General features: G+C 32.2%; 2 protein-coding genes across 3 annotated transcripts; both read right to left on the minus strand.

The window, feature by feature from the left end:
- Positions 1-10,351: 10,351 nt before the first annotated feature.
- LOC107630100 (uncharacterized) lies at positions 10,352-16,224 on the minus strand. 2 transcript variants are annotated; one of them, XM_021118559.2, is made up of 8 exons: positions 15,979-16,224; positions 15,614-15,776; positions 15,402-15,496; positions 13,305-13,369; positions 13,182-13,211; positions 12,109-13,090; positions 11,628-11,894; positions 10,352-10,706 (listed from the first exon to the last, which is right to left on the minus strand). In XM_021118559.2, exons 4-8 carry the CDS (start codon positions 13,349-13,351, stop codon positions 10,638-10,640), a joined length of 1,395 nt encoding a protein of 464 aa, XP_020974218.1. In that variant the 5' UTR covers positions 13,352-13,369; positions 15,402-15,496; positions 15,614-15,776; positions 15,979-16,224; the 3' UTR covers positions 10,352-10,637. The 2 variants fall into 2 exon arrangements, with proteins under 2 accessions (XP_020974218.1, XP_016188627.1); XM_016333141.3 differs by lacking the exons at positions 15,402-15,496; positions 15,614-15,776; positions 15,979-16,224 and adding an exon at positions 13,695-13,951.
- Positions 16,225-17,440: 1,216 nt separating this feature from the next.
- Positions 17,441-21,840, minus strand: LOC107630099 (uncharacterized). Its single transcript, XM_016333140.3, has 6 exons — positions 21,505-21,840; positions 20,416-20,655; positions 19,380-19,491; positions 19,103-19,277; positions 18,363-18,603; positions 17,441-18,138 (listed from the first exon to the last, which is right to left on the minus strand). Exons 1-6 carry the CDS (start codon positions 21,686-21,688, stop codon positions 17,858-17,860), a joined length of 1,233 nt encoding a protein of 410 aa, XP_016188626.1. The 5' UTR covers positions 21,689-21,840; the 3' UTR covers positions 17,441-17,857.
- Positions 21,841-23,588: the final 1,748 nt, after the last annotated feature.

Below are 23,588 nucleotides of genomic sequence, written 5' to 3' on the forward strand. Positions count from 1 at the left end.
CAGCTTCTTTTATAGCTTTTTGAAAAGAAAAAATATTAGGGTCATATTATTATTATTATTAATAAATGTCGTTGTGTCACGTTAATAAAATTGGTACATGTAAAATTAATATACTATAAAAATATATCATATGTATTATAGTTAACCACCAAAAAAAGTTTTCAAATTATTCAAATCCTGATAAAAATGTACTCGAGTTTTATTATCAACAAAAATGTTTTTAAATAATTTAAAAACACGATAAAAATGTCCAACAGTAAATATATATTTTCAAAAAATGCTTTAGAGATTGAATTTAGATGCGATTTTTTGCAATCATGATTAGAAAAATGAGATATTATTATTCGCTAAGTATATATTTTCTTGTGATTTTTTTAAAATATTATTGGTTGTTAACAAAAAAATTACAAAAAAATATATACTTAAAAAAATGATCAAATTTTAAGGATAATAATATCTCATTTTTATAGTTTTACTTACAAAAAATCACATCAAAATTCAATATCTAAGGCATTTTTTGAAAATATATATTTACCGTTGGGCATTTTTTCGCGTTTTAAAATATATATTTTTCAAATAGTTTCATTATAAAAAAGTGCTAAAGGTAGTAAATTTTGTGATTTATAATTATTAATTAATTATTATTAGTATTTTTAATAGTGTGAGATTACATCTAATGATATTGAATTACTTACTTTTTTTTTATTGATTAAGTGCTGATCCTTATGTAAGACCCCAAATTTTTTAAAATTAAATAATTAGCTATTTATGAGTTATTATATTTGTTGAATTTTGTTTTTAAAAAAATTATTTCTAACAAAAATAATTAAATAGAATTTTATTATTATTAAAATTTAATTTGATTATAATTTATTCTATTAGTTTGAATTATTTATTAAAAATTATTTTAGTAGACAAAATAAAAATTATTATTATTATTATTATTATTATTATTATTATTATTATTCGCCAAAACCATTAAGGAAACAAAAAGTAAGAAAAACCTAGGGTAGCTTGTATTAATACATATATGTATATATATATGTTAATATCATGACACATGTTTCATTCCTTATTAACTAATGACACCTATAATGCTTTAATCATCACAAAACTTCACTTATCACAATCATCTTCCCTTCTATTCATTATTCACCGAGTGAACTTGGGAGAAAGAAGAAAGAAAGACCGAATGAGCTTCCATGGAAACCATGAGTTTCCGGCTCTAATTTTTTGAGATCCGTAACTCTAATAAAAAATCTAATCCGGTAAAAATATTCGTATCCTCTTCTTCTACATGTTGGCGTTACTTTTATCTGGTAGAAGTTGACGGTGACATAGCTCCTCTTTCTCTTGAGTTCGGTCAATTGGAATTTTAGGAGGCACAGACGATTCTTAACGTTTTCTTCTTCAACAGTTTGGTCAGAAAACTTCTCCGGAGGTCCCGTTAGTTTGATTTCGTATGGAGGTAGGGTTTGGTAACTTTATAATAATTAAATGTGAGTTTGATAAGTGAATGTTGATTTAGTTGATTATTGCTTGAATTTGAATGAGTTTATGTTAAATTATTGTTGAATTATTGTTGTTTGCTTGAGATTTTGATTTAGTTATGTATGAACAACTAGCTGGAATGCTTTGATTATTTTGGGAGTAAAAAATAGAATTTTCAAAAGCTTTAAGAAATATATTAACTGATTTTGAATTATTAAAGAAATATTTTTGCTGCTGGAGTCGGTTGGATTATTAATTATTTTAAAGATTTTGGAGAATGGCATAAAGATGTGGTTTTAGTTTTAAAAGAAAAAGAGAAGATAAATCGGCACGTGTACTTATGAGAATGATTGAAAGGTCACGAGAGGGTGACGGAAAGTAAATAGTTATGGTGCCGATGTGAAAGTGTTAAGCCGTGGGCTTTGTTTTTGAATGATTGTGTGGGGACGCCCGTGTGTATGGAACGGCTTCCAGGAGAAAGTGGCACATGCTTCAGCTGGAGAATCAACGCCTGCAAGTACTTGCAGAGGTCATGTTCGGTATACTTCAGCTGGAGAATCAGCGCCTGCAAGAAGTGAAAACTTTCAGAGGTTATGCCGCTGGAATGCCTTATCTGACTTGCGAGTCGGATTGCGTCGGGTGCGGGTTGAAACCGACAAATGAGCTCATTACCTGCGATAGGAATAGACATGCATCATGCTTGTTTGCGCATATCTCTGTGCTATGTAACTCTGTGATTATGTGTGTGTGTTGCATGACTGATTGACTTCTGAGTTCTTTTATTATTCATGCTTATAAGTGTTTTGTTGTTAGTTGCGGTCGGTTAATAATGGCAAAATGAACTTAACTTCTAACCCCGACCCTACTAAAAACTTCCCAGTTCTTACCCCCTATCTCCACCCCTTTCAGCTACAGGTGCAAAGGCTCATTGTCAAGTTACGGGAGCACAGAGGAATATGTTTATAAGTTGAGTTGTTATGATTTGTTTTCCCCTCGCCTTGTTTGTTAGAGTTTAGGATTTGTTTTTGGGAATCTTGAAATAAGTTTATGTATTTAATACTATGTGAATATATATACTTTTGTGATTTAGTGGCGTAAAATAAAGTCTCTTTTCGTTTTCTTAATTAAAGTTTCGGTTCGTATTCGTGAAGGCTCAATATAAAATAAAGATAGTATATAATAAAAAGGTTTAGAGGTAAGTAGCACTCGGACTTTTAGTACGATCATGAGGTGCTAAAAGTTAGGGTGTTACATTATGGTATCAGAGCAGTTCGTTCCGTTAGAGCCTTGGGAATGGACTGACTATGCTTTACTGCATACTCTGAGTGTTTGTCATGCAGTAGGACTTGTCCGACTGACAAGTGTTTGAGTTTCAAATGCATGATTGTCTATTGATTAATTCTGTTAGTCGACTATTGCATCTCTCATGGTATTAGGTCTGGCCAACTTAATACTAATGATTCATGTATATGGAAACACTAATGGATTATCATAGACGAGATAGAAGTGATAGGTAACGTGAATCATGGGGTTTGAAAATGTTAGAAGTAAAGTTTTAGGAAAACGTATACAACTTATTCGTGCTAAAGTGGTTTGAAGTCATTTCTTCCTTGATTGCTTGCAGAGAAATTTTTGTTTCGAACTTCTTTCTTGAGAAATGTTTTGAATAACTCCCGACCATATCTTGTCATTTATAAGATATGATTTCCTTCACATGAACTGAACATGCCAAATCTTTTTCTTTCTTTTTTTGACGTTTTGAAAGTGAAGTTGATGCAAACCTTTTCTATCTTATATTAATTTTCGAAAACGAAAATTTTTATAAGTGGGGTAGGATGTAAGACCCCAAGTTTTTTAAAATTAAATAATTAGCTATTTATGAGTTATTATATTTGTTGAATTTTGTTTTTAAAAAAATTATTTCTAACAAAAATAATTAAATAAAATTTTATTATTATTAAAATTTAATTTGATTATAATTTATTCTATTAGTTTGAATTATTTATTAAAAATTATTTTAGCAGACAAAATAAAAATTGATTATTATTATTATTATTATTATTATTATTATTATTATTATTATTATTATTATTCGCCAAAACCATTAAGGAAACAAAAAGTAAGAAAAACCTAGGGTAGCTTGTATTAATACATATATGTATATATATGTTAATATCATGACACATGTTTCATTCCTTATTAACTAATGACACCTATAATGCTTTAATCATCACAAAACTTCACTTATCACAATCATCTTCCCTTCTATTCATTATTCACCGAGTGAACTTGGGAGAAAGAAGAAAGAAAGACCGAATGAGCTTCCATGGAAACCATGAGTTTCCGGCTCTAATTTCTTGAGATCCGTAACTCTAATAAAAAATCTAATCCGGTAAAAGTGTTCGTATCCTCTTCTTCTACATGTTGGCGTTACTTTTATCTGGTAGAAGTTGACGGTGACATAGCTCCTCTTTCTCTTGAGTTCGGTCAATTAGAATTTTAGGAGGCACAGACGATTCTTAACGTTTTCTTCTTCAACAGTTCGATCAGAAAATTTCTCCGGAGGTCCCGTTAGTTTGATTTCGTATGGAGGTAGGGTTTGGTAACTTTATAATAATTAAATGTGGGTTTGATAAGTGAATGTTGATTTAGTTGATTATTGCTTGAATTTGAATGAGTTTATGTTAAATTATTGTTGAATTATTGTTGTTTGCTTGAGATTTTGATTCAATTATGTATGAACAACTAGCTGGGATGCTTTGATTATTTTGGGAGTAAAAAATGGAATTTTCAAAAGCTTTAAGAAATATATTAACTAATTTTGAATTATTAAAGAAATATTTTTGCTGCTGGAGTCGGTTGGATTATTAATTGTTTTAAAGATTTTGGAGAATGGCATAAAGATGTGGTTTTAGTTTTAAAAGAAAAAGAGAAGATAAATCGGCACGTGTACTTATGAGAATGATTGAAAGGTCACGAGAGGGTGACGGAAAGTAAATAGTTATGGTGCCGATGTGAAAGTGTTAAGCCGTGGGCTTTGTTTTTGAATGATTGTGCGGGGACGCCCGTATGTATGGAACGGCTTCCAGGAGAAAGTGGCACATGCTTCAGCTGGAGAATCAGCGCCTGCAAGTACTTGCAGAGGTCATGTTCGGCATACTTCAGCTGGAGAATCAGCGCCTGCAAGAAGTGGAAACTTGCAGAGGTTATGCCGCTGGAATGTCTTATCTGACTTGCGAGTCGGATTGCGTCGGGTGCGGGTCGAAACCGACAAATGAGCTCATTACCTGCGATAGGAATAGATATGCATCATGCTTGTTTGCGCATATCTCTGTGCTATGTAACTCTGTGATTGTGTGTGTGTGTGTTGCATGACTGATTGACTTCTGAGTTCTTTTATTATTCATGTTTATAAGTGTTTTGTTGTTAGTTGCGGTCGGTTAATAATGGCAAAATGAACTTAACTTCTAACCCCGACCCTACTAAAAACTTCCCAGTTCTTACCCCCTATCTCCACCCCTTTCAGCTACAGGTGCAAAGGCTCATTGTCAAGTTACGGGAGCACAGAGAAATATGTTTATAAGTTGAGTTGTTATGATTTGTTTTCCCCTCGCCTTGTTAGTTAGAGTTTAGGATTTGTTTTTGGGAATCTTGAAATAAGTTTATGTATTTAATACTATGTGAATATATATACTTTTGTGATTTAGTGGCGTAAAATAAAGTCTCTTTTCGTTTTCTTAATTAAAGTTTCGGTTCGTATTCGCGAAGGCTCAATATTAAATAAAGATAGTATATAATAAAAAGGTTTAGAGGTAAGTAGCACTCGGACTTTTAGTACGATCATGAGGTGCTAAAAGTTAGGGTGTTACACCTTAAACTTTTTTTTTATTATATAGATATAATTAATGGTATAAACAATATTTTTCCATATGAAAATACATAAAAGTAATCAAACTTTTTTGAAGTTTTGCTTCTAGGGTCACAATTTGACTTTAACTACAAGATTTGGAATTTAAGATTAAAAATTTAGGAGTTTAAAATTTATGGTTTCCAATTTAGAATTTAGGTTTAAGGTTTAAGATTTATAGATTAGAATTTAAAAGGCATGATTTAACATTTAGAATATACGGTGTAAGATTTAATTAAATATTTATAAATGAATGTTTACCGTTTGGGTTATATGTGTTTAGTATTTAAAATACTAATTTAAATATTTTTTTCTAAAATAATTATTGAAACTTATTAAAAATACCGTTAGAATATAATTACTTAATAATAAAAATTTTAATTAGTAATATATACCTTGAAAAAGATATTAATTTATTTATATATGTTAATGTATATACATAATTTAATTTATTTATATATAAATAATTAAATATATATTTATATATGAATATATAATTATATATACATATTAAAATAAGTAGTTATTAATAAATGTTTGGGAGTTAAGTTTAATTTTTCATGTGTAAATAAAAGAAATTAATTCATAAAAAAAAGAAAGTTTGAATTTTATGTGAGTTTAGTTTAGTTTGATGAGTACATATAATCCTTTTGCAAGCTTAACAATTCACAAAAATAATGTTCAAAATTTCATAGGACAAAAATATATTGGGATCAATAGGTTAATCCATAATCAAAATTTATTTTTACTTTCTCAAAATAGTTTAAACAAAAAATACAACTATAACCAAGTCTAATACCATTTTTAATAATTAATTATAATAAATACAATATTAACCAGCTTATTTTTAATAATTAATTATAATAAATACAATTAACTAGCTTACTCTATATACCATATACCAGTATACTATTATCACGTGACATTGATGTCAATACGAAGCATGTCAGTTATCATAGACATAATTCGTCTTTAACCACACACTCTCTCTATACACTTGTGTCACAGTCCTTTTGACAGCACAAATATATAGGAATAGAAGAAATCTTCCTTCTACATCATAGAACTCACGTTATGAAAATTAACAAATTAACAAAAATATTATTTAACCAAAAACTTTTCAAGCTAACCTGATTCAATTGGGGGTTAAAAAACTTAGTTTAACTAAACTGAGCTGAAATTAAACTAACCCATTTTAAATAAATCAATTTGTTTAGTGAAAAAATTAAATTAAAATTGTTTTGAATTATTTCTCTAAGTCTATTATTTTTAAAAACTAAATTAAAAAATATCTAAAATCTAAAAAAATCAATTTGATAATTATGTGTTATCTCAAATTTTAAGATGTTATACTTTAAACGAATAAATCACAATAATAATTTTTTAGCAATCTATTTAAATCTATATGGCTCAACGCTGAGTTTAATGGTAATGTTATAATTATTATTCCTCTCTTAAAGAGAAAATTACAATATTGACTATCCATAGACTTAAAGAACATCATATGAAGAGGAGATGTTACAATAAGTTATTAAGCATAAAACAACTCATAAAAAAAATAATTCATTTTCTTAGATCAACTAAACCTAAAAGACCATTCATAATCAGAGAATGACATAAAAGTGTTAATGTGTCAATTAATTAATTGATAATAATAAAAGTGTTAATAAAAATACTAAATATTAGCTGCAGTGCAACATCGAATCACGGGTTAATATGACCCTTAACTAAGTTATATTTTAAGTTTGTGAAAAAAAAAATACTAAATATATATCTTGTTCAAACATGTTAAATATATTTTATATATTATATATTATTATAAATATATTTAAATACAAATATGTATATTTAAAAATGTATGAATATATCTTAAAAATTCAGTCACCAAAAAAAAATTTTTAAAAATTCAAGCATATATAAATATATTTATAATTTTAACATACGTATAGATTTTCTCTAAAATTGAAATATGTTTAAATTCAATATGTTTAAATATATTTTTTATATAATATAACTCGATAACTGATACTTGTATTTGTGTTTGTTAGTAGATTAAAAGCATTCTTTGCATACTTGCATACTTGCTTCATCAGCCAGATACATTAAATTGAACAAAATCACTAAATACTAACACGGACTGTCTATAAAAAATATTTATGACTATTTAATACTTAATTATCAACATATTAACAAAATATACTCTTAATTTTTTTATATGTTATTATAAAAGGAATAACATCACATAAATTTTCACATACAAAACTTTCTCTCTAAATAAAAAAACATTCTTACACTCAACCTAACAAATCTATTCTTTCTTTTATAATACCTTAGTTATGTTTTTTTTAATAAAAAATTACAATATGTCCCTCATATAATGTCAATATCATAGTTGTAAAAATCAGACCGAACCGATCGGTTCAACCAAAAAATCGGTGAACTGGATCCTATACCGGTCCGGTCCGATAGTTAGACCGTGTAAGGAAGGGAACCGATACGAACCAGTCAGATCCGAAATGAATCGTTGAAAATCGGTCAAACTCGGTCAAGACCGGTCCGATCGAACCGATTGAAAATGCAAATTTATTCAAAATGTTAGAGGCATAGTTAGCAGAACCGAACCGGACCGACCGGTTTGATAAAAAAAATGGTGAACCGAATCTAGTATCGGTCCGGTTTGATATTTAGACCGTGTAAGGTATGAAACCGAAACGAACCGATCAAATCCGAAGTGAACCAATGAGAATCGGTCAAACTCGGTAAGACCACTGAACCGTTTGAAAGTCAAAATTATCCAAAATGTGTGATATCCGTTTGAAAGTCAAAATTATCCAAAATGTGTGATATGGGGTTTGAACCCCTATCTTCTATAAGATCAAAACCTTTCCTTTGCCGCTAAACTATGTTAATTTTCAACAATATATATGCAAATTATAATATATATAGATATCTTTCATCAAATAGTTTATTTTTATTTAATTTATTTTCATTTTAGTTATAAACTCACTCATTCTTAAATTAATTATATTTTTATTTAACAATAATTATAAACTCATTTATTTTTTCTTTTCATAATTATATAATATATTAATATTATTTTTAATAAATACATATAGCAATTTTTTATTTTACTTATATTCAATTAATTTTAATTTTAAAGTCACTCATTTTTAAATCAATTATATTTTATTTAACTATATATATATATTAAAAAGATAAAAAAATTATTAACCATAATTTATTTTTTCTTTTTATGATTATATGATATCTATTAATATTATTTTTTCAATAAATACTTGTAGTATATAATAATAGGTAAAGACTCACATGTAGTTATCTTCATATGAAGTTAATAATTGAAAATCGTTAGATGATATTTAGTTAAACTTGTCAAATCATCTAACTGTTTTTAAATATCAACTTCACATGAAAATTAACTGTATGTAAGTTTTTACTTATAATAATATAATAATATAATAAATATAAATTAATTAATAAAGTATTAAAATTTAAAAATGATAATTATTTTTATAAAAACAAAATAAAAGTACTTATAATAAAGAAAAATAATTAAATTTTATATAATTATTTAATTATACTGGGTTAACCGGTTCGATTCTGACAACTATGGTTCGAACCCCTGTCCTCAGAAAACTAAAATACTAACAGAGCCACTAGGCTGTTACGTTTCTAATTCATTTATATGCAAATTATAATATATATATATATATATATATATATATATATATATATATATATATATATATATAAATATCTTTTATCAAATAACTTACTTTTATTTAATTTATTTTAATTTTAGTTATAAATTCGATATTTTTAATTATATTTTTATTTAATAATAATTATAAACTCACATATTCTTTTTTTTTTCATAATTATATAATATATATTAATATTATTCTTTTAATAAATACTTGTAGTATATAATAGTATAATAGATATAAATTAATTAATAAATTATTAAAATTTAAAAATAATAGTTATTTTAATACAAAAACAAAATAAAAATATTTGATAGAATAAAAATAACAAAATACTTATTATTTCTGTTCCATATTATTTTAAAATAGTTTAATATTCTTAAAATGTTAGTGAAAATATGTATTTTAAATTTTTAGTTATTTTTTATTTATATAGGACCGGATTAAACGGTTCAACCAGTGACTCACCGGTTGAACCAGTAATCCAATGATCCAATAACTTGACCGGTTCGATCACCGGTTCGATTCTAACTACAGTGAATATATCCCATGTATTGACAATATACCACCTGTATATTGTATATTTAATATTAAAATATATAATACGTGCTCCGTATGTATTACTTTTTTAAATATTAAAGATACAATACACTCCTGCATATTAAAAAAAAAAAAGTTCTGCTATTGCAATTCATCCTTTGCAAATTATTCTATTCCAAAATTTTGAAAGACACCATAAAATTCAATAATTAAGTGGTATACCAAAATTTGGTCAATATCTAAAAATATCAGCCCTTAAAACACATCTTGGCTAAATCTAATAAAAGAAATGTTAGAAGACCATCAAAATCTATTTTTTATACAATCATATTTAGTCATTAATTTAATTCAAATTTAATATCCAACAATATACTTTAGTCTAATATTTTTAAATACTGATAACTAAATTGATGACAAAAAAACAATAAATTCCGAGGGTTATCTAATATTTCTCATCCAATAATATATACGGTTCTAAAATTTCACGGAATGCGTGATTTGCTTAGGCGCCTCGCAGCCAGCACACGAAAAAAAAATATACGAGGTGCTAACTTGGCAAAACGATGGCACCTCGGTAAATTAAAAACGATGGTATATTGGAAAAAATGCAGTTTATGTAGGAGCACCTGGGTGCATTATATGGTATAATGAAAGTGCTACTACAAAAAAGGATATTGCAAGAATCACGGAATGACTGTAAGCAGCAACAAAATGTATACCATGTCACTAAAATTAGAAATGGTGCCAGCTTTGCTGCATAGACATGATACTAACAGTAGCTTCTTCATGCTTTATATACAAAAGTTACCACATACCACGGTAAGGCCTTTCTTGATCCCTTTTTAATGACACGAAGTAATAAAGGCTTCATGAACATGACAAAATTTTGTAATGGAGTTAACATTTTCTGTCCCTAAAAAGAAATTTGAGAGAGACAGAGAGATTATGCGGAGGATTAGCATGGAGCTTTAACTCACTTATCGTAGGTAAATCCTTCGAACTAGATTAGTTCGATTCTTTGCTTCAGGTCGATCATTGTCTTTTCCCTGCAGTATTGAATCTAATTAGAGTAAGGTTTGATAAACTTGAAGGGGAAAAGAAATCCAAAAGAGAGAAGAAAATGCACTTCCACTCTAATATGCTCATATTAATAACATAGAACCTTCCCCATAATCTTAATTTTTGCTTATCGATTATGAGGTTGTAATATTCAGAATTGCATTATGACACTTGATTGTATAAGATTGTCATTAGCACATGGGAAATTCACATTGTAACACTCAACCAGAACCTTAAAGAGTTATATGCTCCCTATTAAATCATAATGAAAAATCTACAATATTATTTCAACAGCACGTTTTAGAAAAATATAATATAGTACACTACAGTTAATAGTCCCTGCTTTCTCTCATTCTTGCTTGCATTGCTTTAACCCTTTATGGTACTTCCTCACCCATTCTAAGATACATTAACACCGTATTCAACTTCCATTCCATAAAGTGAACCACAATGGATCCAACTGACACCTCCGTATCAAATACTCTAGTGTTGTTGCCCTCTACATTCTGGTTTCGACCAAATTATGATTTGAATGTTCTCTTCTAATATATCAAAATTATCTACATTCACAATCTGTGAAAGTTCATATGCCACCTGGGGGTCATCCCTCCCAGATTTTAATCACCTAAAGACGAGATTTATTCACTCCTTGGCAAACAATTTTAATCATGTGACTGGTTATGATTACTTCAGCTAGTAGGTCTGATAATAAATCCCATTGTTCTTTGCTTCTGATAGGTTAACGGGCACTAGAGAAAGGATTGGGATATTAGAGATTCAGAAAGTTCATTTGTTCATAATAGTAGGCTGTAAACAAAATATTGATGTGGTGGCGTGAGAAACGAGAGTGGGAGGGTAAGGACGAGAGAAACAAAATAAGAGTGAACCAAATCAGTTGATTATAATACCAGTTTATTTGCTAGAGCAGCTGAGCCTGCGTTGCCCTTCTGCAGACGACAGCATTCCGTAGTTCTAAGATCTTTTAACATGCGCCCGCTAGTAACACCTTTTTCAATGCACTTTGGATTTGATGTCACAGTATTTGCAACATTCTCTTTTCCCTTGCCAGTCAAACTATTTATCTTTCCAAGTTTCTTCTTAGCACCAGTACAAGCATCTTCTTTGTTGCCTCTAACAGGCATCAAAGATGTCTGACGTATTGACCGATATTGGACCTGCAAAAATGTTAAATTGCCTAATTGACATTATAATCTCTGAGCATTGTTAATTATGTGAAAGGGAATAGCAGGGGGAAAAAACAGCCTATGGGAACATGCATCGATGCATCCATAATCATGTGGTGATAAACATTTCTTGTATGGATCAGAATGGCAGAAAGTCAGAATTTTCATACAACACAGGTGACTTGAGGACAGTGCAGCTTCTTACCAATGATTTTGTATTTCTAAGGCATGCTGGTTTTGCACAATTGACACTATTTCCCTGCTTGTTGCTTGATTTTGCTCCCTTAACCAGATAGGTAGATGTCTGCGTCTGAGATACATTAGCAGGCTTCCAATTATTCTTATCTGCAAGATTCATTGTAACGGCATCATTCCCATCTGCAATTTCCTTTCTGATGTGTTTTGATACAAATTTAACTTCATAACCAGGGATTGAAGATGATCCAACACTAGAGTTCCCATAAGAAGATTTACGACCCCTTGATTGCATTATATCACCAGCAACCTCCATTCTGGAAGCTCTTCTAGTAACACAACTTTTACCAAGACAAACACTTACAGCTGACGAACTTCCACTTTTACAAGGTTGACTACATACCTCCATTGATTTCTGTTGTTGCTGAACTATCGAGGCTCTGTCTGTTATACAACTTTTCCTAAGACCAACACCCCTATCTGACAAACTTCTACCATTTTTATCACAAAGCTGAGTAGGTTCCACTTTACATTTCTGCTGTTGATGAGTGTCCTCCGACGTTATTGTGCTTCTTGTACTGCTTTCACCACTCCTTTTATCAACAAAATTTGTTCCAATCACAGGCTTACTGCAACTGGCCGAAGACTTAGCTTTTCCTCTTGCCTTGCTTTCAAAGTTCGGTCCTAAATTTTCACTCAACATTCCTTTTGGGTGGCCAACATTAGATTTTGTTTTGGGCTTCACCTCATTACCAAAGCTGGAACTTGCTTGGAAGCATCTCTTACTCAAACCCTGTTGCTTGTCTAACAAATTGTTCAGATTCATAACTTCCCATTTCTTGCTATTGTAGTGTTTGCCCCTCGACCTTGAGACTGAAGAAGGAACCTGCTGCGAGTCTTGTCCATCCGAGTCAACTACTTCTGATGTCAATTTCTCCTGTCCAGGATGAGAGAACTTAGCCTTCAGCTGCCGAGCAGACCACTGGTGGAACCTAACAATGATTTAACAAGTGACACCAATGTAACATTCGTACATGGTTTTCAAAATGAACAATCCTAATATTGAAAACCTGAGGTTCTTACGGGTGGCTTGTGTTGAACCAGTCATCATTTCTGCAACACAACATATAACAAAATGAAAACGTGCTGGTGGTGAATGTAATTTAAAAACTAAAATGAAACACAGAATTTTATTGGAAAACTCACATATCTTCACTAAAAGAGTTAGCTTCAATAGTCAAATCTACCCACATAGGTGCTTCAATATGTTCCTGTATATCACCATATCAGCACACACCAAAAGAAAAATCAAAATCAGAAACAAATGAACAACACTTTCAATACCATAAGAAAACTATCAGAAAAAGCATAATAACCGATTATGCCTCATCATGATTCTAGACTTCAAAAAAACGATTGATGTTATCTTAAGAATCATCAAACTCGATTGAACCTCAAATGCAAGAAAAAAAAATTAATAAGAAACGGACATAGAGAACATGAGAAAGTGACAAGAATTCAACATCTGCACGCCGGAACCCTAAATTTGATGAAAATGGATCGAATCAATGACTAAACGAGATTAAGGATGATTACCAAAAAAGTCCAGTGATTGTTGGCCTCCTTGATGATGATCTCATTCTTTTTCGAAGCTTCCATGATCGCGAAAGAGTAAAGAGCTAACCTCTGAGAACGCTCTGAATCTTTCGGAGTGTGGATGATTCAGTGGGAGACGCCCAGAGCGGAAGGGTACGATGCTCTACGTTGGGTGGAATACTGGAATTATGAAGAACGCAGATAAGTGGGGGCATGGCGCGCTAAACTAAAAAAAAAAAGGAAGAGGGTTGTTCAAATACGACGGCGTTTCAGGTTTGTGCTCCTATCTTATTCAATATGGAGATTTAGCCCCGTTGGATGATATAAGGGAGCCCTAGTGTACGATCGAGATCGTTCGTTTGCATGGTATGGAATATTCGACCGTTGGCGTAGCATTCAAAATAGAATTGAAGAGACATTTGAACTTGTTAACGAAGGCCCTTTTCAATTAAAATATGGGTTAAAACTAAAATTCCATGTTAAAAGATCATCTATTTTTTAATTAATTTTTAATTAAAGTAGTTATATTAATTCTTAAAATAGTTAAATCGATCTTTTTGTCATTTGTCATTTATATAATGACGTATCACATTAAGTATTACAGTGACTTTATAATATAGTAGGTTAATTTTTAAGTATTATCTAACTTGTTATAATATTATTTAGAGTTAAATTAATCTCTGAATATACACATATAAATTATTTTTGTCTCTAAAATTAAAAAAATTTAATCAAATCATTTTTTATATAAATTTTTTTATTATTTTCATAATATAAATTTTTAATATTTTTTAATCCTACTAATTTTAATCTCATTTTTCACACTTTAATAAACAAAAATATTCTTCACATAAAATAGTAAACATAATAAAATTATTACAAAATAATTTTTTTGTTCATATTTTAAAATTTTTTTGTAGTGAATTTTTCTATTTAAATAATTTTATCAAACTATTATTAATTATATACTAAAAAATGTAATTTTTTGGATTTTAAAATTTTAATATTTTAGATCTCACCCAAAATTTAATCCAAACTATCACTAATAGTCCATTTTCATCTTTTTGTATTTGTTTTGGTTTAAAATTCTTTTTAAGAAATTGAGACTCACCTCTTTAGAAGGAACTTATGAAACTATGACCTATGTTTAAGGAGCACTCAATTAACTTCATAGGAGATGGGCTTAACAGCATTTTTGGGCTTGATCCCTGGGTAAATGATACTAGAAACCTACTGGAATTTGCAATCCAAACAATAATAGATTGTGAGTTCAGTGTGAGAATGGACTAATATTTGAGGCAATTGGGACACAAACAAACTCAGAAACTACCTACCAGAAGACTATGTGTTGAAGATTCTAGCTTCACCAGCACCATCACATGATAGAGAAGAAGACAGAATTGGTTGGAGACAAACAGAAGATCATGACTAAAAAAAAAAAAAAAAAAACAGAAGATGGAAATTTTTTTGTAGGAGCCACATAAAACCCATTCCGCTCTTACCCGTAGGTAGTAAAAAGTTGAATCCTAAATCGTTGGTATCCTCCTCTATAATTATTAAAATTCAATAAATTAAATTTTAAAATTTATATAATCATAATCATATATATAACATAAATTAAAGTAAAAACTTAAATATGATACAATAATATTAATCTTTTACATATATTATATATTAAAATTATATATATAGCAGATTGAGTATTACCTAAACTCAATCCTGCTCCAAGTACTCCCCAGCTAAAAACCCGCCCCGAGCTCTGCAACCAATTTGGAAGTGTTGCCATCCCTACATATAAAGCTCTGCAACATTGGACAAAACCCAATCAAAATCATTTGACAAAAATTTGGAAGTGGGAGGGAGCCCAAAAATCCAAAACGGTCATCTGTGGAATTATGCATGGGAGAATTTTAACTTACCAAAGAAGAGTTTGTCTATTTGGGGGTAGTGAAATCTTCCCAATTTGCAATGTAAATGAGCGGGGACATTATCCACACCATCAGAGACTGTCCGAAGGTTTCAAGAACGTGGATGCAGCTTATCAAACCCGAAAGTGCAATGAATTTCTTCAACAATAATAACCTGCAACAATGGATGACTTTCAATTTAGATAACCAATTGGGTCAAAGCCAAAGACACAATTAGCTAGATATCTTCATCTTTACTTGCTGAAAAATGTGGACATGGAGAAAGAGAAGTAAATGAACAAAATTATCAAAGAAGTTAATCCTAAAAGTGTGGAAGAATCAAAAGAAGCATTTAATAAGAGGAGGAGAAGAATGACCACAAAGAAAAGAGAGGAGATCCACATTAGTTGGACTCCACCACTACTAGGGTGGACAGCGCTAAACACAGACGACTCAAAGGACGGAAACGCGGAGGGTTGCTGCAAGACGCAAACGAAAGATGGGCAGCAGGTTTCTCTCATTTTGGGAGTTGTTTGGCGTACAAGACAGAACTTTGGGGCATCGAGAAAGGGCTTGAACTTGCATGGACTATGGGCATTAGGAAATTGGTAGTGCAGTGTGACTCTTAAACGGTGATTAGCAAAATTAATGGGGAAGGAAATTTTAGCAAAATTCTAATGCCCTTTTGAGAAGTATTAGTTGCTCGAAAAAGAAAACTTGGGATGTTCTTTTGGTAAATATATCCTGAAAAGAAATAGATGTGTTGATTATCTAGTTCAGATTAGTTTAGATCTTGAGATAGGATATCATTTGTTGGATACATCTTTTAGAGAGGTTATTAGAATTTTAACTGATGATGAACAAAAGACTACCTTATCCCGTTTAGTTTATAATTAGTAGTCTTTGGGCATCTTTTTAGTCATGTTATACCAAAACAAATTTTTTTGATTATTTTTTAAAATACTAATAGCTTCCCCTCAAAATCGAAATCTAATTATTAGTAACAGATTTTTCTCAAAAAGATAAAACTTTGTAGAATTGAGGCAAGTGCATTTGTTGATGGATTTGGTGTTGATGTTGAAGTTGATAAACAAAGCAAACTATTCCATCCAAATTTTCATGGTAGCTCCATTGATGAATCTCTCTAGATTAATCTCTCCAGATTAATTAGTTATCTCAGATAATTTTTGTGGCCACCATATTGCTTCCTTTTTCCAATTTTGTTAATGATTTTTTAAAGAGTAAAGTGACAAATAAACTCCTAAAAATTTACATGGAACATATTAACCTCTGAAAAATAAAAAATACCAATAAAATTCTCTAGAATAACAAATGTAGACCCATTACCTTCAAATTAACTCCTATAATTTGGATAGAAAGTCTTAATTTAAACTAACTTGTCCGAACCAACTTGAGTTGGTCGAGTGGTCAACTTACTCGTTCACTTAAGCAAATGTCGAGAGTTCGAACCCCGCTTTGTATATGTAGCAACTCATTGGCCAACGGCAAACCCTTAAATAGAGCTCAGATCCACAACAGATTAGTCCTTAACCTGTCGGATTGGGGAATACCGTAGAAGATTCCATAAGTACTTTTTTTTTTCTTTAAGAATTAATATGTTCGAAGTATGAATCTTCAAGAAAAAATTTATCACTTTACTCTTTTCTAAATTAAAAATTTTTCCATCCCTCTCCAAAGCAATCATTTCATACTGGTGTATCTCCCCAATGGTTCATAAGTTGAATCAAACCACAAAGTTAATACTTTTTCCCCCAAAATTAATGAAGCAAGTAGGAATCTAGAACTGAAATTCCAACCACATCCATGGCAATACCAACATTTAAAATATCACAATTCATGAGAATATTTATAATTTTGGATAATAAATAAGGTTCAAATCATAATTATTTGAAAAGGCTATCGGCAACCTTCCTTTAAAGCGGGCTAATAAATCCTTAGCCGACACAGAAACGCAGATATGGCCCTTTCGCATGCTTTGTTTAGAAACTACGAATGGCGAAGGATGCTGGGAGACATGCAGAGTAATTTTTCGGGGTACAAATATTTTCACCATACACACCCTATTCAAAGTTGTCATTCATAACGCACGTTTCTGCCGTTATGTTGACGTAGATGCATACCATACATATTATTTAATTACAGATAATGAAGGCAACACATCTGCAACAAATATGTTAAGTTACACACAACCTTTTTCCCCATAAACCTTGAAACTGGGGAGGATGGCATTTAGAGTTAAAACTCCCTTTCTGGGAACATAATTGGCGCCACAAGTGACCATAAGTAGAGCAGAGCAGTAGCCCAGCAAGTGACAATCCGAACCCACACAGAAGGCCACCCGACATCAACCAACTTCCCAGTCTCTCCAACAGAAGTTGACCAACCTGTCAGAAGCATTGCAGAATACATGCTCGCAAGAGAGAAAATCAAGTGGAAAAAGGCATATGAATATGTAACCGGCTTTGCTTTCTCATTCTCAACTTCCTCCTTTCCATCCAACGGAAGCAAAGGCTTCCCTGCATAATTACCATAATGGCGGCAGATATTTAATATCGTGGGGAATTGATGTTCATCAAGTACAATATTATAAATAGTTATGTTCTTCATGGCATCAACATCAAAAAATAAAATTCAGCTTCACGGCTATCATATATCCATATGATTGCATTCCATGTTCAGATATATACTTATGAATATGAGTATGGCATATCATGACAAATATTAGATTTTGAGAATTTACCAGCACGAGGAGAGCTTGGTGGGGAAAGCACTGTGGCAGAAGATCCAGCACGCACAGCAGAATACACAACAGATAGAACTGTCGTAAGCAAGCCCAAAGTAAGGGTGCCAGTTGAAACGGCTTTTGAGTGTTTGTGGAGGCCATTGCACTCGTAATCTCGGGGTTCACTAGACAATGCACTATAGCAGAGATAAGTACAGTATAATGAAATTACTGAAGCAGGCAGAATGCTCCCATTTACCTGTATACAAAAAGAATTCAAAGACCTCAATTGCAGACACATTTACATCTACAATCATGAATACTTGTGCATATTTGTTATATAGCATAAACTATTTTTGCATACAAGATTATGATCCACTAATTAATCCTTCAACCAAATCTAAAACTTCAATAGCATCTTAAGCCAACGGGAAGGAACATATGTCATCTTCATGAAATTCTCAATCCATAAAAAACATTGAATTGAATCAATATGATAAACACAGCAGATAAGACCAGGTTTAGAACATAACACCATAACAGAATAACAGATTACATATGAACTTGCACAGGATAATATTTTTCCCTGTTTTGAAGTTAAAAGTGAAAACGGAAACAGTAACCTCTAGAACCTCCCAAGTTTCAAGATGTGATATCAAATATCATAGGAAAAGACAACTGACAAACAAGCATTCAATATATATTAAAAGGAAACCAAATTAGAAGTGGTTAACTGCAATGAGAAGTCAATAACTTACCGCAGGGTGCAAAGCAACAATAGCAAAAACAAATGCAAGAAGGAGGGTCATTGTAATAAAGAAGGTATTGATTCCACAGTCTTGTCCAGATGGTGTGAAGAAGTGAAAAAGAACTCCCGAGAACACAAATGAAGCCACATAACAAACAAGTGAAACCACAAACAGAGCAACATACCTGTATGAAAAGAACATTTAAATACTGAAAATCCTCATGTAAATATATAATGTCAAGAAAAGCCACAGCTATCACAGATGTCAAACAACGTCTAAAACTAACCAGAATTGTTCATCATATCCAACCCAGGTGTCATTCCATCGATGAACAAAATCTAACAAGAGCACAACTTGAACTAGAAGAAACATACCCGAGCCAAACTTTGATATGGTTTCTGCAAAGAGAACATACTTCAAGATAATCATAAACAATGAAATAAATTACATGCAAAACCTATAGGAAAAAGGCTTGTCAAACTAGGCAACAACTACGCCTTGTCCCAGAAGGTTAGATCAAATGAGGCCATAAGGCTCTATTAAGAATCATATCCATGCTTAAATAATTAGCATATAAATATTTAATAACCCTCCTATACTTTTTTGGGTCTCTCTAGTTATAGAACTCCTTTGTCTAGTCCAATCACCTTACTAGGAGTATGACCTCTAAAGGTCTTCTCCAAATAGATGCAAACTACTTGAGAGGAGACTTTTCCATCCCTAAAATTGGCGTTGTCCCACTTTGTATGGTGTACTCATTCATAATCCTATCTAGTTGTCTTCCCACTAATCCATCTCAACAACCTCATTTGCAACATTTAGCATATTCTCTTGTTTGCTTTTACCAATCAAGTTAAGATTTATTCAAAAGCTTACATAAGCAGTCTCAAGGTGGGGTTAAAAAGGGGGGCCAGTGTGACATTGTCAACAGCAAATTTTAAAAATTGGGTTATCTTTACATGGATCAAAGAAGGAATCACTAAGCTGGGAAATTAAAGAAAGTTATAGGATGATTTAAGCATTCATATATTAGTTACGGGAAAAAAAATATTCAGGACTCAAACCAATAATTGATAGTATTCCAGTTTGCTAAACAACTTAGAAAATCTTTATCTACATTTTCCACTTTTCATTCAAGATGCAGTGTCCATTTTTCAATAACCTCAGGCTCTTCAAACCAACACTTTTAAGTGTGTGATAACTGATAAGCCCTCATATATGATATCAATCAAGAAATTTAGTGTCGCCTGGTAGTCAAGTTACTTAAGTATAAGGAATCAGCTCAAGTAAATAGATGAAAAAAATTTAGAAGAAACACTTACCATAAAAGCTGATGAGCTCATTTGGAAGGAAAAACATAAAGATTACCAGAAGGAACCAACAAATTATTTTCATCATCCAACCTCCGTGATGCAAACCATCACGAGGATCCTTCTGGTTCTTGACGCCAATCATTAGAACTGCTAGAATAGTGAAAAAGAGAAAGTTCCCCAAGCTAACTCGCAAAACTGCATCTGTTTCAAACCATTCTCTGCTAGGGGTATGTTTAAAGTGATTGATCCCTACAACAAGTACCAAGTACATTAGTTTCCTCATCACATAATAAGGAGTTATGACATCGTCATCATCATATCTGACCATCCAGTTAACCTAAGCAAAATCATCAACCCAGTTACCACTTATTTGCTAGCACGTCAGGAGATGAAAAACGAAGGCCGAAAAAGTAAGCATTTGGGTTCCATAAAATAACAGAGATCATTGACAAAAGCTAATTTCTAAAGAATTACTAACAAAAGAAATACGTAGATTCAAAATCCATCTCAGAGATAAATTGATAATTTTTTTTAAAAATGATCCAACTAAATACTTTCCAAACTATTTGACTTTGACAGTAATCAATCTCAGAATTCATAAATAAACCTTTTAACACTTATAATGATCAAAAGGATCAAGCTCCAAGTGAGGAGGTTGGCAAGGTGAAAAAGTTACTCTAATCACCTTGAAAGAAATTGGGGTCAGATATGATGGAAGTTATAAATTCAAGGTGATTTAAACCCTCAATTTCTCACTTCATCAGTTACCAATCAAGTGAGTATATCTTTTTTCCAACTATACGTACTGCCCAAAAATTGCACATGCAATTGCCACAACAAACAATAAAACTAAAAATGAAAGACAACAAAATTTCATTCAAATCCCAAAAAGTAATACACATATCAGTAATGTGATCAAACAAAACACAATGTCCAACAGAAATTGCCAAAATCAGGATTAATTCAAAGTTTGCCACATCTTTGGTACATTCGACAAGCGAAACAAAAAAAACAAATAAATTGTAAAACACAAACACGACTGGAAAGAAATAAAGAAAAGAGGGGAAAAAAAGTGAAATTGAAGAAGCGAAGAGTTACAAGGAAGAGACTCCATCAAAGGAGCAGCGACTTCGCGGAGGATCCATGCGACGACGAGGGAGAAGGCGAACAGGCCGCAGTAGGCGATCCTCGCTGAACGGCGGCTGATTCCCGAAACGACAGTCCGGCACGCGTCGCATGCGCACGCGGCACAGCATGACGCAAGGCAGGAAGCTGCCCACATCGATCTTCTTGATTCGGTGATCAAATTAGGGTTTACGAACTGGGGATTTTGGTTAATGGAATCGAGACTTTGGGGGTATTTGGCTTGGATTGGGCAGAGACCAGGCGATGAGTGCAGACCGAGATCGGAAGGCAATCTTTTAAGTTGAGTTTTATGGTGTTTAAACGGTCTAATTTATTTTTATAAATAAAAAATAAAATATATAAAATAAAAATTAAATATTTAAAATTTATTTAATATTGTTTTATTTTTTTTTTAGTAAATTAGACATAATATCATAGATACTGTAATATTTAAAACTTTTTGTACATATAATTCACTCTTTCTGTATTTTTTCTGCTAGGGTTTAGGTATGAGTGATGGAGTGAACGGGGGTTCACGAAGAGGGTGACACACAGTGAGGTAACCAGTAATGCCGGCGGTAGAATTAAGAGGGAGAGCGTCGGGGGGTTTGTATCTGGTGAGAAGGAGGAGGGTACTAGGGTTTCTAAGGAAGAACATGGCTTTCAAAAGGTTTCCTTCCGCGACATGGTGACTGGACAGAAGTCTCCGTCTCCTATGCTTTGGAATGAGGCTTTAGATGGAGAGAGGCTAGCCAAGGTGATCAAAGGAAACCACAGGGATTCGCATCCTCCTCGGGTCATCTTCTCAGAAGAAGGGCTGGCGGCGTTATCTGTACTATATAAGGAAACGATCGTCGTCAAAGTCTTGGGCAAGCATATGAGTTACACGACAATGGTGCATAAGCTGGGTATGGTGTGGAGATTGAAGGGTGGGTTTCAAGTTCTGGATGTAGGAAATGGTTATTTTCCGGTGAAGTTTGATGCTTTCGAAGATCAGGAGAGGGTATTACTTGGTGGTCCTTGGATGATATCTGGGTTCTATCTTGCTGTAAAACCATGGTTACCTGAGTTTTATTCAGAGGAGGAGGTTTTTGGATCCACCATGGTATGGGTACGCTTTTACGGCTTAGGGATTCGTTACTACCATGAGAAGGCTATGTTGAGGATCGCCACTGCGGTGGGAAAGCCAGTGAAAGTCGATGTAGCAACTAAGATGGCAGCAAGAGGGAAGTATGCAAGGGCTTGTGTGGAGATTGATTTAGGCATTCCCATTACTCGTAGTGTTGAGGTGGATGGGAGGATTTTGGATGTTGAATATGAAAGCCTTGAGTTGGTCTGCAATACGTGTGGTTGTTATGGGCATGTTGGTGTGGACTGTAAATTGATTAGTTCAATTTCAGCGAACATTGATAAAACAGGGGTGAATGAAGACAAGGAACAAGATCATGAGAAGATAGATCAGGTGCCATTTTCTTCTAATATTGAGAAGCCTTTTGTTTTTGGTAGTACTACAATTGGGATAGAGAAGAATAAGGATAAGGAAGTGCATGTAATGGAAGGGGCACATGCAGGGGATACAACGTGGACCAAAGTGGAAAGAAAGGCAAAGGGCAAGAAGGTCTTTTTGGGTAGGCATGACCAGGATAAGTCCAAAAAAGTTTATGTGGATAAATCTTCTAATTATGTTGCTAAAGGAGAACCTGCTATGAAAGGCATCAATGTGGTTGAATCATCTTTACACATAAGTAAGGGCAATCAAGTGTTAAAACAAGCAAGGAACTTTAAATTAGCTTCGTCAGGTTTTACCTCTACTCAAGGTGTGACGGGTGGCAAGCAAGGACCTGGTTCAGAATGGGCAGGGGCTTATTCGCAAGGCGCGGGGACTTCTAAAACGCCATTCAAAAGCAATTTAAAGAGATTAAGGCCTAATTCTCTTCAGAATTCTCCGGTTGAGAATGGGCACAGTGTGGTTACAGTGGAGACCCCACTCACTACCCTCAAATAATCTGAGGTGTGGGTCTCACTCCAAGTAATATTAATATGGATTGTGCAAACAT

Source organism: Arachis ipaensis, chromosome B3 (assembly GCF_059453495.1).
Source record: "Arachis ipaensis isolate K30076 ecotype BB chromosome B3, ASM5945349v1, whole genome shotgun sequence".
In the NCBI taxonomy this organism is placed as follows: Eukaryota; Viridiplantae; Streptophyta; class Magnoliopsida; order Fabales; family Fabaceae; genus Arachis; species Arachis ipaensis.

Coding starts and splice junctions, on each gene's coding strand:
- LOC107630100 (XM_016333141.3), bottom strand. CDS start 13,757: ATGGAAGCTTCGAAAAAGAATGAGATCATCATCAAGGAGGCCAACAAT. Junction 13,091..13,181: donor TGGTTCAACACAAGCCACCC/GTAAGAACCTCA, acceptor AATCATTGTTAG/GTTCCACCAGTGGTCTGCTC. Junction 10,707..11,627: donor CTGCTCTAGCAAATAAACTG/GTATTATAATCA, acceptor TCAATACTGCAG/GGAAAAGACAATGATCGACC.
- LOC107630099 (XM_016333140.3), bottom strand. CDS start 21,688: ATGTGGGCAGCTTCCTGCCTTGCGTCATGCTGTGCCGCGTGCGCATGC. Junction 19,278..19,379: donor GGATATGATGAACAATTCTG/GTTAGTTTTAGA, acceptor CTTTTCATACAG/GTATGTTGCTCTGTTTGTGG. Junction 18,139..18,362: donor ACCAAGCTCTCCTCGTGCTG/GTAAATTCTCAA, acceptor GTAATTATGCAG/GGAAGCCTTTGCTTCCGTTG.